Source organism: Danio rerio, chromosome 2, assembly GCF_049306965.1.
Source record: "Danio rerio strain Tuebingen ecotype United States chromosome 2, GRCz12tu, whole genome shotgun sequence".
Lineage (NCBI taxonomy): Eukaryota > Metazoa > Chordata > Actinopteri > Cypriniformes > Danionidae > Danio > Danio rerio.
The window spans coordinates 40,871,694-40,889,898 of NC_133177.1; the positions used below are offsets into that span (position 1 = coordinate 40,871,694).

The 18,205-nt window shown below is 35.5% G+C and overlaps 1 protein-coding gene across 2 annotated transcripts; it reads right to left on the reverse strand.

The window, feature by feature from the left end:
- Positions 1-2,714: 2,714 nt before the first annotated feature.
- si:ch211-284o19.8 lies at positions 2,715-16,414 on the reverse strand. 2 transcript variants are annotated; one of them, XM_005171340.6, is made up of 7 exons: positions 16,325-16,414; positions 14,049-14,252; positions 10,796-10,875; positions 10,502-10,702; positions 5,995-6,123; positions 5,367-5,510; positions 2,715-3,522 (listed from the first exon to the last, which is right to left on the reverse strand). In XM_005171340.6, the coding sequence occupies exons 2-7, from the start codon at positions 14,242-14,244 to the stop codon at positions 3,370-3,372; spliced, it is 903 nt and encodes a 300-aa protein (XP_005171397.3). In that variant the 5' UTR covers positions 14,245-14,252; positions 16,325-16,414; the 3' UTR covers positions 2,715-3,369. The 2 variants fall into 2 exon arrangements, with proteins under 2 accessions (XP_005171397.3, XP_001341582.4); XM_001341546.8 differs by having other exon boundaries at positions 2,961-3,522; positions 14,049-14,255.
- Between the last annotated feature and the right edge of the window lie 1,791 nt (positions 16,415-18,205).

Below are 18,205 nucleotides of genomic sequence, written 5' to 3' on the forward strand. Positions count from 1 at the left end.
TTTCCACAGATCATGGAATTTCTGCAATATTGAATTTCAAAAGTGTTTTTCCAAACATTGAGAGTCAGGGATTTTTACATACAGTTGAAGTCGGAATTATTAGCCCCCCTGTTTTTCCCCCCAATTTCTGTTTAACGCAGAGATTTTCAACACATTTGTATACATAATATTTTATATGTTCATAAATGTTCATAATATTCATAATATCTCATTTATAATTGATTTATTTTATCTTTGCCATGATGACAGCACATAAAGACACTTAAACTGACATTCAAAGGCTTAACTAGGTTAATTAGCGTAACTAGGCAGATTAGGGTAATTAGGCAAGTTATTGTATAATGATGGTTTGTTCTATTTGTATACTATTGGAAAAAATATAGCTTAAAAGGGCTAATAATTTTGACTTTAATGTTTTTAAAAAATGTAAAACTGATTTTATTCTAGCTGAAATAAAACAAATAAGACTTTCTCCAGAAAAAATGTTATCAAACTTACTGTGAAAATTTCCTTGCTCTGTTAAACATCGTTTGGGAAATATTTAAGAAAAGAAAAAAAAATTCAAAGCGGAACTAATAAATCTGACTTCAAGTTCATATATTAACTGGTCCAAGGCATGGAATATCAAGGACTTTGTCGCTTTTTAGTTTCTATGTATCAAGATGTTAGTTTTCTATACCATATGATGTTCTTTTATTGCTATGGTTAGGCTATTTTTAGCACCATTTTATTCCTTTTCTCACTCATCAACTGGCAGTAACTGAAGTCACAGGTAATCACCAGGCTGTACATGTTAACTAAGGCAAACATGCTAGGAAAATGTACAAGAGCTTTGGTTACAAATTGACCACTTCAAAGACTGGCTGCTTTTTGTTTCTTTTCATTTAGAAATCTGAGATAAATTATCCATTTGCTCTTATAATGACTGTTAAATTCACGAAAAGTGATATTCAAGCTCAAACAATTGTAATAATATTGAAAGCACAACAGTGCCTTGTTTTTCTGTTCATTATTGGCCATGCAAATTCAATTTTTCACTCAGGGAATTGGTTGAGGCAGGAGTGTTTAACTGCACATAAATCCAGGTTGGGCTTGAAAAACTGGTTGAACAGCAACTTTAAAAAATATACACACTACTTTTAGGGATAATCATTTTGGTGAACATGAAAAGAATTAAAGTTAAAGAATGAATATAAAGTGCTCATGGTCAGTGTTTGGACTTCAATCAACTTATCTCACATATGGCAATAACTCTTAATGTTTTAAATCTATTTGAAGCTTCCAACTCTGCTAAAATATTCAATTTGGTTGCGGCATTTCATCATGGTTCAGATGGTTAAAAGGGGTCCCAAGTGCATCATGAAAATAAACACCATGCCATTACACCACCAGCAGCAGCCTGAACTTTTGCTTTTTCCAAATCTTGATGCTACTATCCAAATATTTGCAGTAGAAATCAAAACACCACGCAATGTTTTCTCCAATTCTCCATTGTAAAATTTTAGTGACCTGTGTGAAATGTAGCCTCAGTTTGTTGTTATCAGCTGACAGGATCGTCTTTGGTGTTTTCTTCTTCTGCTGCTGTAGCTCATCTGCTTCAAGCTTTAACTTGTCATGATGCAGAGTTGCTCTTCTGCAATCCTCTGCTGTAAGCAGTGCTCATTTGAGTTACTGTTGTCTTTGTATCAGTTGGACACCGTTTAAAAATTCTTCTCTGGCATCAACAAGGCTTTATTGACCCATGTGACTCACTGGATATTTATTCTTCATTGGACCAGTTATCTCTGTAAACCCTAGAGATGATGTACATGAAAATCTAAAAATAAAACACAGACTAGCTCATCTGGCACAATAATCATGCTCTTTAAAGTCACTTAATTCACACTTGTTCACTATTCTGGTGCTCACTTTAATATGTGTGTCTACATGTGACACACCATGTGACAAGTGAGTGTAAATAGGCTTGTTTGTTACCAGAATAGTTAGTTACAGCATCTTTCAGCAGGGAGTACATCTAAATTTCTCGCTAAATTCCAAGACTTCTGATGATAGCTTTGTGTGTAGAACATAGTGAAATTTAAGCAGTTAAACGCTGATAGGCTTCTTGTCACCCCCTTTATTGTGCTATTGGGAACTTGACACACATGGCCGTGATGAACTGTAAACTGTCATTGTTCGGAAGACAGCTGCGAGGAGATTCTTTAGAGTGTTTCTTTTGTGCTCAGTGGAAAAAAATGAAAGCACTCAGATTTTGAATGACATGAAGGTGGCTACACCCTCTGTCACACTGAATTTTATTACCAAGCCCACATACTTCTTTAGTCTACTTCACACTGTGGTGAGGCAGAGTCTGAATTTTCACATTAAAAGGTGTAGTTTACATGGAAATGTGCTCACCCTTAAGTGGTTTTGTTTTCTATTGAACACACAAATACATACTGAAATAGATATTTTGAAGAATGTTCAAAACCAGAGTCCATTGGCACCCATAGTAGGAAAAAATACTACGGATGTCGATGGTTTCTAACATTCTTCAAAATATCATTCTATCAAAATGAACAAAAACAAAAAAATAATAATTTAAAACATGTTTGTAACAGGTAGAGGGTGGATATTTACGATTTATTCATATAGTGTATTCATATTTGTATAGTATCACATCATAAGTGGTATAGCTTATTATTATTATTATTATTATTATTATTATTATTATTACAAATAGTAATCAAACTTATGTATTACAATGTATTTATATGATTTAATATATGATTCATTCATTTATTTTCCTTTGGCTTAGTGTCTTTATTAACCAGGGGTCACCACAGTGGAATGAACTGCCAACTTATCTAGCATACTGTATGTTTTACACAGCGGATGTCCTTCCAGCTGCAACCCAGTACTGGAAAAAGTTTAATATATATTATATAATAAAATAATATATTCAAATACAATAGATTTGATCACAAATATGCATGGTACACAAAAATATATATAAAAGCTTTATTAATATCATTAAAGCATTCAAAAAAAGAGCATAGTCACAAATTAAAGCTTTTTATGATTCACATTATGGGGTGTTTTTAATTTAATGGATGCAAAATACCGTAAATATTAAGGCATTTAACTGACTTACAAAACATTATTGAGACTAAACTAGAAAAGAGTAGACGACGTGATTATATATGGATAACGTAAGTGCATGTTTACCAATACAAACACAAAGCAGCAGAGACATTGAGCCAATAGAGGGAGCAGTGCAGATGAATGAAATGATGAAACCTGAGGTCAGACGGTTTAATGCAGCTGGTCACCTCACCTGTAGATTTGGAGAGCATCTCGACTTGTGTGTGGGTGTGGGTATGTGTGGGTTTAATTTTTGGAGCCTCCGCCCAGGATCATAAGTATGTAGAGGAATATCATAATGATGTCCAGATAGATAATTAGAGCGGCGAAAATGTATTCTTCAGGATCGAGGCTGTATTTTTGCCTGCCCATCACCAGCTGACAGTCCACTGCTAGAAACTGCAGGAGAAAGAAAGAAAACCACTGATAAGCAAAATAAACACTGATAAGAATTTAGGGCTCGGTCAGCCAAATTGAAAATCTACAAACAATCCAGGAAGTAGGAGAATTATTTTGTTGTAGAACTTTAAAGATTTTTAGATGTAATCATAGGCTTTTGTGATTCATAAAATGCAAGTCAGTGGCTACAACTGCTTTGAGAGTCAGAAAGACACAAAGTGAATTAGATACAGATAGGTAAATTAATACAGATGGGTCTTGACAATATATTCAGTTCTAATGAAGTTTGAATATGATTGTCTGGGTAGTATTAAGCGTGGATAACATACTTCACTATGCCCCTCCAACCGTCAGCTATGACAACAAACAGAAATGGCTAGGAGGAAGTGTCTGTTCGGTTGTAATAACTCCTTAAACCCAAAATATACAAGTAAATTTTTTTTATTTTAATATTTAAAGGAACCATTATCTTCCTAATGTAAAATTAAAAGCAATATATTCACAAATAAATAAAACAAATTTACAAAGCAGAAGTGTCTAAACTCGGTCCTGGAGGGCCGGTGTCCTGCAGATTTTAGTTCCAACTTGCCTCTACACACCTGCACAGGTGTTTCTAGAAAGCCTAGTAAGAGCTTGATGAGCTAGTTCAGGTGTGTCTGATTGGGGTTGGAACTAAACTTGCAGGACACCGGCCCTTCAGTACCGAGTTTGTACACCCTGATGTATTTAGTTAATTAGCCATTTTTGTGATTAGATTTTCATTTTTGATTAAAGCGCTCGCACATGTGCAGTATGGATGGAACAGTCCACTATTCAATGGGGGCCCTCGGTTTAGAAAAGAAGTATTAACATGTAAATCTTAACAGTTATTGACAGATTTGACAACATGTGTTTAAAAAGTTATATGATTAATATAGGTATCTTGGCATTGGTCGGGGGCCCCTAATTCCCCTGAGCCATAAGCGGCTGCTTACCTCGCTTACTGGTTAAGTATTCCCTTGATTTGGTGTATCCATTAGCAGATGTTTTACACCAGGGGTGACCAGGTAGGTTTCCTGGAGATCTACCGTCCTGCAGATTTCAGTTGCAACCCTTATCAAACACACCTGCCTGTAATTATCCAGTGCTGTTCAGGTCCTAAATAATTAGTTCAGGTGTGATCAGGGTTGGAGCTGAACTCAGCAGAAAGGAAGATCTCCAGGAGCAGGGTTGAGCACCCGTTTTACACTGTACATACTCTAAAACCTGGGTAAGCACTCTTATTCATCACTGATTGGACGTCTACTTTTGACGTCTGAATCATCTTTTAGTTTCTTCATTTTGAAGTTTTTACATCATTTTACATCTTATTGTTGTTTACACCATAAATGTTTCTTAAAGTGATGTAAACCTCGCTGCTAAATTTCTTATTGGGTGTCTTTGTTGTCAAGCGTCCAGCAGCAACAAGTAAACACTTTTTCATTTCACATTGAAAATCTGGGTCAACACAACAAATGCAGTGCTAAGCCTGCTCTGGAGCAGAGTTTCATAACCCTGGGGAAAATTAGGTGTTAAATCACTTCCAAATTGCAGGTTTAAAACGTCTCATTATTTGGAGTTAGAGTTACACATAGTGTGAAAAGTACCGGTAGACTTCAATAACATAAATCAAATCTTTTTTCTTTCTTTAAAAAAAAAAACATCTTTAACATTCTGTTGAAGGAGAAACTTCACAGACATGTTAGATGCCCTGGGGGTGAGTAAATAACCTGCAAATGTTTCTTAATGAGTGAACTATCCTGCAAAATTTTGTGCTTAGTTTAGGATTGTGATCATTATTTTTGTAAACATTTATAATATTTTACCAAAGCGTAAAGAAGTGCTCCCAGACATCCGTAGACAATCTGCAGAACAGAGGAGTAGAAAAAGATGCTGAAGAATCCAAACATGAGCAAGTCGACGGACAGTATGAGCAGAACGCCATTACAAATAGTGAAGTCCAAACAAGTCTGAAAACAAATCACAACAAATCAGAATGAAATGACCTAAAAGATGAGCAAGCGTATTATGCAAGCTATGAAAACTTCTTTAATGTGTTTTAGAAGAGATTTATTCCCTAAAATCTGTGTGAACTGAAAGTTGCTGAGGCTTTTTCAAAATGCTGATGTTCTTTCAATTAAATTGGAATATTAAGTAGTGGGCGGGGCTTTGTTTTTGCAAATAATTTCCTTGTATGGTAAGAGGGGCGTGGTTAAAAACTGTCGTCAGCAAAAGGACTTGCATCCCTCCAAATGCAGAAGCAAATGGTCAGAATTTGATTGAATATTACCAAAACAGATTTCTTTCCGTGGATTGACTTAATTGGATTACTAGTTCATCTTAAGAATAACAATGTGTGCCAGCAAATAAGCATTGTACATTTTGATTTCACTTTTATTTTCATCTTTTTTAGTTTGTTTGTTAGATTTGTGATACGTGGGATATTAAACAAACCTGGGCAGAGAAGATGATGATGGTGAAAGAGATGACCAGAGTTGACCCTAAAGCGATGATCACAGCAGTTGTGTTGTGATATGAGGCTACAGTTCCCACCATGTAGGATAAACTCAGCGTGACCATTGACTGTAGACAATAACAAGGGCATTCACATGAAACAAGAGTATCATTAAAGCATATTGCATTACATTTAGATTGCTAAGCTAACTGAGAAGTTGCACCCTTACAAACATTAGCCAGAGTTTTACTACAAATAAAAAACACTGTAATCTTAATTAAGCCATTGTAAGCAAATATAATCATTGTTTTGCTATATTAACCAACGCTGGTGGTAAAACAGTAAGAAAATCAATTCGCCCTTATTAAAATATAATAACAATTAAACCAAGGTTATGTTTCATAAGAGCAGTAAAATAAAACATTAAGGACAAAAGTAAAACCAGATGAAACCACAAAACATTTTCATAAAATTTTATATACTCTCACAAATGACTTTTGCAGGTTGTTCAAGCTAATTATTTAAAATCAGTTGAAACAACACAATTATTGTGGGTTTTTAGGGACAACTTAATTGTTTTATGTTCAATCAATTTAAATTTGTAAAAATGATTGCACACCTAATCGATTTGAGTTGGAACAACATGAATAAATTATGGGGAACCCAGTATTTTTTGCAGTGTATATGACAACTTGACTCTATCAATATATTTACTATTTTTAAGTAACAATTCAATAAAAATTACATGACAAATTTCAGCATGTAACAACATAGAAGTTTTATTATTACTTTTATGTTTTTTTTATTATTAAGAATTTTTACAATAAAATCCATGTCATACGCAGGTTTGGGTCAAAGGTAATCCAAAAGTAATCACATGATCTACAATCAGTAATCCAGATTACATTGGCAACTATTTATCATAATGATAATGACCAATTACTACTACTCTGTTGTATTTAAATATATTGTTAGCACTATTTGATGTTTGTTTTGGCATCTGTTCATTTAGAATTAGAAACGGATGGGCGTCAGACTTAAGCGGAACACTATGCTGCTTTTATATCTTTTATACTCTAGTCACTTTTTTGTTCAATTATTTCCTGTTCAATTGGTAGGCGAGAGTACAATGATAAAGAAAATGCACAGTCTGCAGTTATAACAAAACAAACCTCTTAAAGCAATGACTGGTGGACTGTACAAGTGGTTCAATGTACAATTATAGGCCACTGTACTTTCTCCAGAGGAAGTACAGACTGTAACAGTCCATTGCATTAAGTAACGAAAATAACAAAGTTACAAAATGCAATGGCTGACTCAAGAGGAGAAACCAACCTAGTTTATTGTGCAAAGGTTTAAGGGTAAAAAGTGCAAAGCCACAGCCAGTTTTGGAGTTTAATGGTCAAATAGTAAACTATTGACTTGTTGTTGATTATGAATAATTTTAACCCACCAGTCCTACTGCACCTAACCCATCTGAGCACCCATCTGAGCTGGGATCGAACTGGTGATTCTTTGTATGGGAGTCTGTTGCTCTAACAAGGAGGGTAAAGACCATGGTCTCTAGCACCTGTCACTTGAGCACCCTTTTGAGGTCAGAGGAGTAAAGATTATCTGCACAGCACTTTGCATAAGTAACATTGTTTTAAATAGTGTTTTGACCGAGACACATCTATTTGAAATTAACTTGTAAAAATCACCCTTAAAGTCTTCCAAATTAAGCTCTTAGCAATGCATATTACTGATCAAAGCTTTAACCTTTGATATATTTACAACCTTTGATATATTTTCATCAGCAAGTAGGTGTATATTTACAATGTAAGTGGAGAGAAAATTGACGGCAGGAACATCAACGATTTTAGATATCCCAAAGACAATGGCCGAAAGCAAAGAATATCTGGAGAGACTCATCCTGAAATTGCAAAAAAAAATTGTAAGAAGGTGGGGTTATGCCTGAACATGAAAAAAACGAAAGTGGCCTTTAAGAATGGAAGATGCAGCATAAAGATCCACAATGAAAAAATCAAGACAGTACAGGGCTTTATATTCCTTGGTTCCAAGAATGAACGAAAAGGGGACACGACACCTGAAATCAAGAGACGGTTAACCCTTGCTCTTAGCTATGCATATTACTGATCGAAGGTTTAAGAGAAGTTTTACAAACTAATTTCGAAAGAAACAAGCGATATAATTGTGATATAAAGTCACGGCTGGTCTCTTGTCTGTAATCATTAGTAAGCCAATCGGATCATTTCAAACTCACTATAAAAAGCCCAACTAACATCACTCCCTCATCTTAATTTTTTTGAAGAATCCTCCTATCCACCCTATTTCCCCCTTTTTTCGTTTAGCAAGGGGAGCTCTCGAGAACTAGCTGATCTCGTACTCCCTTACAAGCTTATTGACCATACGAGAGCCCTGGGCTCAATTATCTCCAAGCTCAGGGTTCATTCCCGGGACAGCATGCCAAACCTGCTATTATTATCAGACATTATCGAAGTGTATTATCGAGTGAAACTCTTGAAATGAACCTTTGATATATTTACAACCTTTATATATTATATTTATATTATAATATATTTTATCAGCAAGTAGGTGTATATTTACAAAAAAAGCGGAGTGAAAATTGACTAGTGAGAAGGTGCGGTTAAGCCTGAACGTCAAGAAAATGAAGGTGATGACGACCTCCGAGAATGGAAGATGCAGCATAAAGATCCACAATGAAGTAATTGAGACAGAACCAAACTTTAAATTCCTTGGTTCTAAGATTGACCAGAATGGGGACACGACACTTGAAATCAAGAGACTGTTAACCGTTGGTTGGAATGCAGCGGTGAGCATAAATGCCATCTCGAAATATAAGGATATCGGCGCTGCAATTAAAGCAAGGTCAGTCAATGCGACTGTCTTTCCCATAGCAACCTATGGCTGTGAGACCTGGACATTCAAGAAGACAGACATAAGAACAATCTATGCCTTCGAGTTGTGGTGCTGAAATGAGTGTGAATCACCAGCAAAGAAGTCCTAGGGTGCATCAAGCCAAAAAACACATTGGAAGCCAAGATTGCCAAGCAGAAATGATCCTATTTTGGCCATGTCATAGGAAGCAATTCACTGAAAAATGCAGTCGTGCTGGGAACGGTTAGTGGAAGGAGGAAGAAAGGCCGACCAATAACTCATTGGTTTGGTACTGTCAAATCTGATATCAACATGAGCATGCACAAACTCAAAGAAACTGTGATTTATAGAACTGTGTGGAGGGGAACGACCCATAGAATGACCGAAAATCAACATCGCTTGAATGAATAATTAAATGTTTGAATTGATATTTACAACATATCTTTATAAAACATGATACTCAAATGATTTTTGGTGTAAAAGGAGATCTATCATTGTGTCTAAAAACTGGTGTTGTGGTCCAGGCAGGGTCACATTTTTATCAAAATTTATTTTATCAGGCATACTTACATGTAGAGATTTTTTCATTGATAATATTTTTGCCAATTTCAATGACATGAGTAAAAAATTTAATCTTCAAAAATCAGACTTTTTTCGATACCTCCAGGTTCGCCACTTTGTTCAGACCCAGTGCTCTGTATTCCCTCAAATGCCTGCTAAATCTGGACTGAATCTAATTTTAAAGACCCCTGTACACCCCAAAGGTCTCATTTCCAAAATGTATAACCTTATTATGACATTCCGTAACACAACATTAGAGAAGATTAAAATGGAACGGATAGAAGAACTAGGAATTAATATTTCTGAAGAAACTTAGGATAAAGCAGTTAAAATTATAAACAAGACTTCATCATGTGCGCGTCTTAATCTGATTCAGATGAAAATTCTTTACCGTATTCACTACAGCAAAACCAAACTGGCTAAAATCTACCCCAATATAGATGAAACATGCGATCGTTACAACTCATGCAAGGCAGACCTGACCCATATGTTCTGGTCATGTGACAAACTGAGACGATTTTGGTCTTCAATATTTGAAATTTTAAACTCAGCCTTCAATTTAAGAATTCAACCAAATCCGGAAATGGCTATTTTTGGAGTAACAAATGAGGACATCCATTTAGCTAAAGAAATAGAAAACGCCTTTGCCTTTGTAACATTAATAGCTAGAAGAAGAATTCTTATGGAGTGGAAATCACCAATGCCACCTAAACTGTCACTTTGGCTTAGTGATGTAATGCTATTTTTGAAAACAGAAAAAATTAAATATTTTCTCAGAGGATCAACCAAAAAATTTTTCAAAACATGGGACCCTCTAATAATTCATATTGAGACTAATGTACTCCTCCAACCATAAATTCACAATTTATGTATGATTCAAAAAAAAAAAGAAAAAACGAAAATACCTTTGTAATTGAATACCTTTAATGTACTGTACCTTTTGTCAAAAACACAATTAAAAAAAAAAAAAAAATTTATTTTATCAGTATCAATCCTATTATACCATGACATAAACATTCATATTCTTATGTTAACCCAAACACTCACCAGTCCCACCAGATTCCAGGGATGTTTGCGACTGAACGTGGAGGACACCGAGAGACACAGGGCCACCACCATAAACACAATATACGAACTGATGTAAATCCAGATGTTCTTCTGCACCGCTTCCTTGACTGTCTTTGAGAAGGTGAAGACGCAGACTACAGTAAACGTGACCAGTAGCTGAATAGTTACCACACTGAACACCTGACCACAGGCAGAAAGAGATCGCAAGTGAGGATGAAACCCACAATTCAGAGCACTCAGAATATTTATAGATTACATGAGAGAAACACTTACCTTTCTGATAAACGCTTTCTGGACTTTATTATCGTCAAATGCAGAGACAAACACCTGATGCTCCTCAGGTGGAAGTACAGCTGTGTGAAGAAAAAAAATATTGTGTTCATGCATTTCTTCTGTAATATTTCAAATTTGATTAGTTTGAGTTTTTGTCTTTATTAACACGGTAAAGTTGTATGGATTTTGCACTCAGTGTAAATCTGAACAGTGAAATTTTAATAAGTTAAATGTCCCTCAAATATTTAAAAAGTTCATTGTACTTAAAGGTGCTGTAGGTTTTTGACTATTCTTAAGCAATAAATTACCATAATATGTTTGCAGATATTTTAGAAACATGCTAAGTGAACATTATTGTTTATTTGAAAAACAATGCTGGAGTCAGTTATTCTGCTTTGAAAATGTGAGTCACGTGCTGGAACGTCTGTCTTTGTTGTGGTTTTTTTATCCCGCCCAGTGCCACTTTAGCTAATTATATTTCAGCACCCCGGGTTGCCTTGATGGAAAACTGCATATTTCATTTATTATTTCAGAAAGGCTCTCAAAGCATGCGTCTGTGACCAAAATGTGACCTCAGGTTGTCAGAAGCAGGCTCTGAAATAAGACGCAGATTCAGAGTTCCACATGAGGTTTTATAATTAGCAAATAATATAAGTATTACAAAGGTTAACATTAGGTAAGCACTAAGCAGGTTATATTGTATCCCCATGTTCTAATAACACACTATGTGACAAGATTTGCAGTGATAAGTAATTTGGCTGTTTGCACTAGACGAAACACGACAGAAATTTTAATACAGCCATTCAGAGGCACAGAATGTGCACTCCAATGACATCGAATAGCGTTTAAATTAGGATTAGGGTGTTACAAATTATAAGTTGGTACAAAGTAGCATTACTAAGGTAAACCGTACATTTGAGAGTACACAAATATACAGGAAGCCCCTAAAAATCTTACAATTAATGAAATTAGACCTATAAATTGTAGCTGCAAAAATAAATACAAAAAAATAAACATCTACCTCATTAAACTGACATAATGTGTTTAGCTTAGTTTAGAGGAACCACATATTTACAGTACATCAACTTAAGAAGGAGAGCCTTTGAATATTATCTTGAACAATGGGGAGCCAGAGCTGCAAGGACTTGGCTTAGAAATATAAACACTAATAAAAAAGTATTAAAATACAAACATGTTGGACTGAGAGACTTTTTATCACTGAATAGAGCACAAGAGGTGTACCTGAGGCAAAAATTGAAATTGAGCAAGAAATAGAAGTCGTTTTTAATATATCAATTCGAGGTGTTAGTTAGAACAAAAACTCATTTTAATATGAAGAATATTCCTTCTGTCGTGTGTCATTGCTTTTATTTAAAACATGACTTAAATCAACCTTTAGGCTCGATTGTCAGGCTCGCTCTGGCAACCTGCACTTGCATTTGTTTTGATTCAGGAATGTAATACCCAATTTAACCACTGGGTGTCAAACTTACATACTGCACCTTTAACAGAAACAAGTTTTGTGAACTCAAAATTGTATCGTATTAATGGGATTGTTGACATTGAAAAAGGAAATTCTGTCATCATTTACTCAGCCTCCACTTGTTCTAAGAGATATTTTGTAGTATGTCGGAAACCAACAGCCTTCCATAGCATTGTTTGTTCCTACTATTACTGTTTTGTTCCTACTATTTTTTTAACATTCTTCAAAATATATATTTTTTGTTCAGAAGAAGAACAAAAATTCATAAAAGTTTACAGCCACTTGAGTTTTTTAATAAATGCTGAGAAAACGTAATTTTGGGGTAAATTAACCCTTTAAGTTTCAATTTGACTAGTTCCCAGCATGCTTTCTGTCATGTTGTATGAGGAAATTTTTTTGCACAATATTAATTTAGGAGGGCAGCATGGTGGTGCAGTGGATAGCGCTGTAGCCTCACAGCAAGAAGGTAGCTGGTTTGAGCCCCTGGGTCAGTTGGCATTTCTGTGTAGAGTTTGCATGTTCTCCCCGTGTTCATGTGGGTTTCCTCTGGGTGCTCCGGTTTCCCCCACAGTCCAAAGACATGCGTAGGTGAATTGGGTAAGCTAAATTATCCATAGTGCAAGTGTGTATGTCCTGGTCCTCCAGGTTGAGGGTTGAGCATAGGCTAACGACATGCCTCATAAAAACTAGATGTTATGAAACGCCGATATGGTGCGGCTAAATATTAACTTCAATGTAAATGGCCCTGGGAGTACGTAAGAATTAATGTAGGAAGACATAAATTATTCTGTAATTTTGGACATTTTGGGATATAAACATTTCTGCTATGTTGAAATTGTGGGGTTACCGTTGTAGTGAAGAGTAGAGCCAAAAACTACAGAACACACACTCGTATCTCGTGTCACTCATATCTTTTTGATTGGGAAAAAGTGTAACAGTCATTATGGTGAATAATGTCCGTCTACTAGTACATGAGCCAATCATCGATCACTATATGGTGAATAAAGCCCGCCTTCTAGTACAGGAGCCAATCATTGAACGCTACAGACTGACGATTCTCTGGGGAAGCGGCACGGACCAGTAGTGAGTTTCTGCAGATATTGTGTGATTTAGACATTTAGGAATAAAACTAAAGACACAGCTGTTTAATTTTTGTTGGTGACTCCTAATATGATGAAACTCAGTCATAAGCTTGGCAAGCAGTTTTAGAGAATTTGATGTTTCCCCTTTCAGACAGAATGCCCGAACACACTGCCCGAGAGGTGTTTCAAAGATGGCCGCCGAGTGAAATGACTTTAAAGGGACTTTGGTAGAGCGTGTGTAAAAAATTAATTTAAAGTTCACCCACAAATGAAAATTTTCTTCACATTAAGTAATTTCTTCTGCTGAACACAAAACACAATATTCTAAAAAATGCTGGAAAAAAACTATTTACAACTATAGAAGTAACAAAATATAGTACCATGAAATTTGATTTGCCAACGATCTTTAAAATATATTATTTTTTCATGTTCAGCAGAGGAAATAAACTCCAACTTGTTTGAATCAAGTGGATGATGAGTACATGATGACAAAATTAGATGTTTTTGGGTGAACTATACTTTTAAGACGAATAAGTATAATAGTTCAAGTGTGTTAAAATAGTTTGTTTGATAGTTACATTAACAAGAGCTGTGTGAATGGTGTGTCACTGAGTCATGTCTGTGTGCCATTTTGCAAAATAATAAAAGTTCTGCTAACTTGACAACATTTTGAGTAATCTGAACTCACCAGTTTCTGGGCTCGTCTCTTCTGTTTTGTTGACTGCGGCTTCTTCTGGTGGCAGAACGGGTGCAATAAAGCCGACTGGTGGAGGAACAGGCTGTGGGTAAACGGGGCCGATGGGATACGAAGGGGGCATATATGGAGGTGGGGGATACATCGGGCCACTTTCAGCCACAGGTTTTTGGTTCTCTACATCCGCCATCCTGAGATCTGCTTTAGTTAGAAAGCAATGTCAGAATTTCAATATATGTCAAAACAACAGGAGTTTTCCACATTTGGGACAGAAGGTACTTGAGTTTTGTGCAACCCTGGGAAAATGAAAGAAGCTGTCAGTGTACAGGAAATGGTTGTATGTGCAGTGTTTGTTCGCTTTTGTGTGGTTTGTTGTTGCTTTGCTGGTTTGCCAACAGTTTAAGATTAAAATATGTTTAATAACCTAATATAAGGCTTATTCGTAAAATACAATGAAATGTTAAAGTGAACTCAATAAAATGTTTCCTTCAGATGCAGGAATTCAGAGGGAACTTATGCTTTTGGTTCAGTTTTGGAAAAATATTTTTCAGTTTTATTTAAATGTTTTAGGAGAAAACATTAGTCCAGATATTGAATTAGCCCTGTTTGGATGCTCTGACCCTGTATTAACATGCTCACATAATCAGCAAATGTCTATTATGTTTGGTGTGGTGGTGGCTAAAAGGGTGATCCTGATTGATTGGAAGTCCACTTTACCACCTACTATCCATAAATGCCTGACTGAAATGGTTGCTGCTCTTAAGCTTGAAAGAATTCGTTTTGCCAGGGCTGACACTTCTAAAAGTTTTTTACTCTTTCTCTTTACTCTCTAAACAGTTTTAATCTTTCTTTTCAATGTTTTGAGTTTTGATCAAGTAAAACTTAACAGTGTATATTATTTACTCTATATCAGGGGTGCTCAACCCTGTTCCTGGATATCTACTTTCCTGCAGAGTTTAGCTCCAACCCTGATCAAACACAACTAAAGCTGCGGTCACACTGGGCTTTTCCTCCCAGATGGTATTTTTCTTATCATTTATATAAAAAAAACGTATTATAGATTGTATAAATGTTTTTGTTCTGTTTTGTTCTCATAAAAACTGTTATAAAAAATGAAATTAAAAAAGAAATGTTAAATTGATAGGGCACCTGAAACTAAAAAGTCTATCATAGTTAATCCTTGCTTCACTTGTTCCAAACTTTTATGATGTTTTGCAACCTTTAACCATTGACTCGTATAGTAGGAATAACAAACACTATGGAAGTCAGTTATTACAGGTTTTCAGCTTTCTTCAAAGTATCTCCCTTTGTGTTCAGCAGAGGAAAGAAAATGAGTGAATTGTGAGTACATTTTAATTTTTGGTTAACTACCATCTTAAATGATACTTAAAGTCATTTTAAGTCTTTTTATACATTTAAATTTAATAACACAAAAAAAATACTTGCTGACAAACTGGTAACAGCTTGTTGTTTGAAAGATAGTGGAAAAATATGAAGGTTTAAAGTGACAAATAATAAGCATACTGGGTCTAAATTTTTGTCTTATTATCACAATTTGTCTTAATCAGGGGTGCCCAAACTCGGTCCTGGAGGGCTGGTGTCCTGCATATTTCAGTTCCAACCCCAATTAAACACTCCTGAACTAGCTAATTAAGCTTTTTCAAGGTATACTAAAACTTCCAGGCAAGTGTGTTAAAGGAAGTTAAAGCTAGGACACCGGCCCTCCAAGTCTAAAATATTTTGCAATATATAAACTATAGCGATTGGCATTTTAGTGAGCATGTGTTATATAAATTATTATAATTGTTACAACAAAAAAAAATCTAACTTACTAAGTTTAAGCTGTATTACAGTCATACTAAAAAAAGGAGCTTTAGACTACATTGCATTTCATTTAAATTTGAATAATCAAGTGATTAACTATACTGCAAGTTGATTAATGGGACATTTGAGCCATTTAGTGCCAGTTTTAGTTAAAATCGGGCTTTTGTTCTAATTAACGTTATATACAAAAATTAAATAAGATTTTTAGTGTTAATACATGATAAAAAATTCTAAAATTGTTCCTGCTGTCACTGTGTTAAAAATGTCCTTAAGAGAGTTCATTTCATAAAAAAGCCTTCGGCAATTAACAAAAGCAGGACAGTCCAGTAAGGGGAATTGTGCGGTACAAACATTGAGTGGGGTCTCATCTTTAAGCAATCTAATAGACATGTAAATAATTATTACAGTTATTAATATATTAGACAAAACTTTGAAATCAGTCTTACCTTCTGCTCAGTGTTGGTCTTGTTTGAGGTGCGAGCACTCAGAGCTCTGCTAGCTTTAGTTTCTCCACTCACCTTTGCTTCACATAGACTGAAAATGGTTTCACATCCTTTGGTTACATCATTTACAAAAAAAAACCCTTTGTGGAAAATCTGCTGTGGCCAAACTCTGCCATCTTCCTTTCTCAGGGTCATCGATCTAAATTATTCATTCACTCCGCCAACTTATCCAGCATGTGTTTTACGCAGCGGATGCCCTTCCAGCCACAACCCAACACTGGGAAACACCCATACACTCTTGCCATTACACACATACACTACAGCCAATTTAGCTTATTTAATTCACCTATAGCACATGTCTTTGGACTTGTGGGGGAAACAAGTCTAAAGACCCCAGAGAAAACCCACGTGAACACAGGAAGAACATGCAAACTCCACAACTCCAACTGACCTAGCCGAGGCTTGAACCAGCGACCTTGCTGTAAGGCAGTCTTGCTACCCACTACGCCACCGTGCCCCGTTCTGAATCACTGCAGTGTTAAATGATAATGTTTAGTGCAGTCTTTTTCAGCTTTATTCTTGTTGTTGTTGTTTTTTAGGAATGTTAGTTTGAATTAGCACATTTTTATGCATAATAACATATAAATAACAATAAAAATTATGTTTAACACCATTTAATCTCTATGATCACATTTGTAGCTACTTTATTATTCTAGTTTGACAAAAGTTGAGAGAAAAAAACTGCAAATTCCAAACAATTCTGTCTGCTGCATGTTGAAGGATTTCAGATTTGCCTATTTATCAACTTCAAACTAATTTTAAAACACTATATATTTGAGTTTTCTCATTTAATGGTCCATTAATGAAAATACACCAATGCATGTCTGCAGGAATATTGCAGCATTTGATTTGACAGCAGTGCCTTGCAAACAACTTTAGGATCATTGTGAAAGTAAGGTGACTTTACCCATGTTTGTGTGGGTCTGAGCAGAGTTTCATCAATGCAACCACAAAATGCAAGCGGAAGAAGAGCTGTTGAAATATAGGTTATACAAGATTTTGACACTTCATGGCAAAACCCTGAACTCATGCACAAGCACTTCCTTTTTAACAGAAATCAAAATGTTTACTATTTTGTGAAAAGGAGTTCATTGTTGGGAAAGTTCGGCAAAAATGAAAATGATTTGTCAGAATGTCTTCGTATGTTCAACAGAAGAAATAAACAGTGACATTGCTTTAAAAAGGCTGTTTTGAGATTACCACATTTTATACTGTACAAAGACGGCACTTCAATCACTGTTACTTTCACAACATATTTAAGGTCAACCTAGGGCTACTTAACGGCCAGTTTATTTAATAGTAATTTACATAAGGGCACCTATTTGAACCCTTTATCAACATTTAAAATAAGTCTTGTGTTTTAAAATATTGCATGTCCAGAATGTCTGTAAAGTTTCAGCTCAAAACAGCCATCAAATTATTTATAAGACCTTTCAGAACATTACAATTTTCTGCTCTGAACATATTGTAATGTAGCTGTTTTTGTTGGCTGTGCCTTTAATGCTAGTTCTTTACATTCACTGTTCCCATGTGCCTGTTAGAGTGTGCCTCAATCTCCAACTCGGCTGCATCAGATAAACAGCACAGTGACAGACATGAAGGAAGCAGATCTTACATATAACGTTTGTGAGAAATACTACAGTAAGAATTATGATTATTTGATGTGGAGTTAATTCAAGCCTTTCTGCAAAGATGAGTCACAACACAATGTCATTACAAAAGTAATACACAGACACACACAAGCACGCTTGCACACAGAGTTTTGCACAGCAAATGTGACAGGATACATGTTAATATCCACTGCTGTAAGGACATCCGTTATGT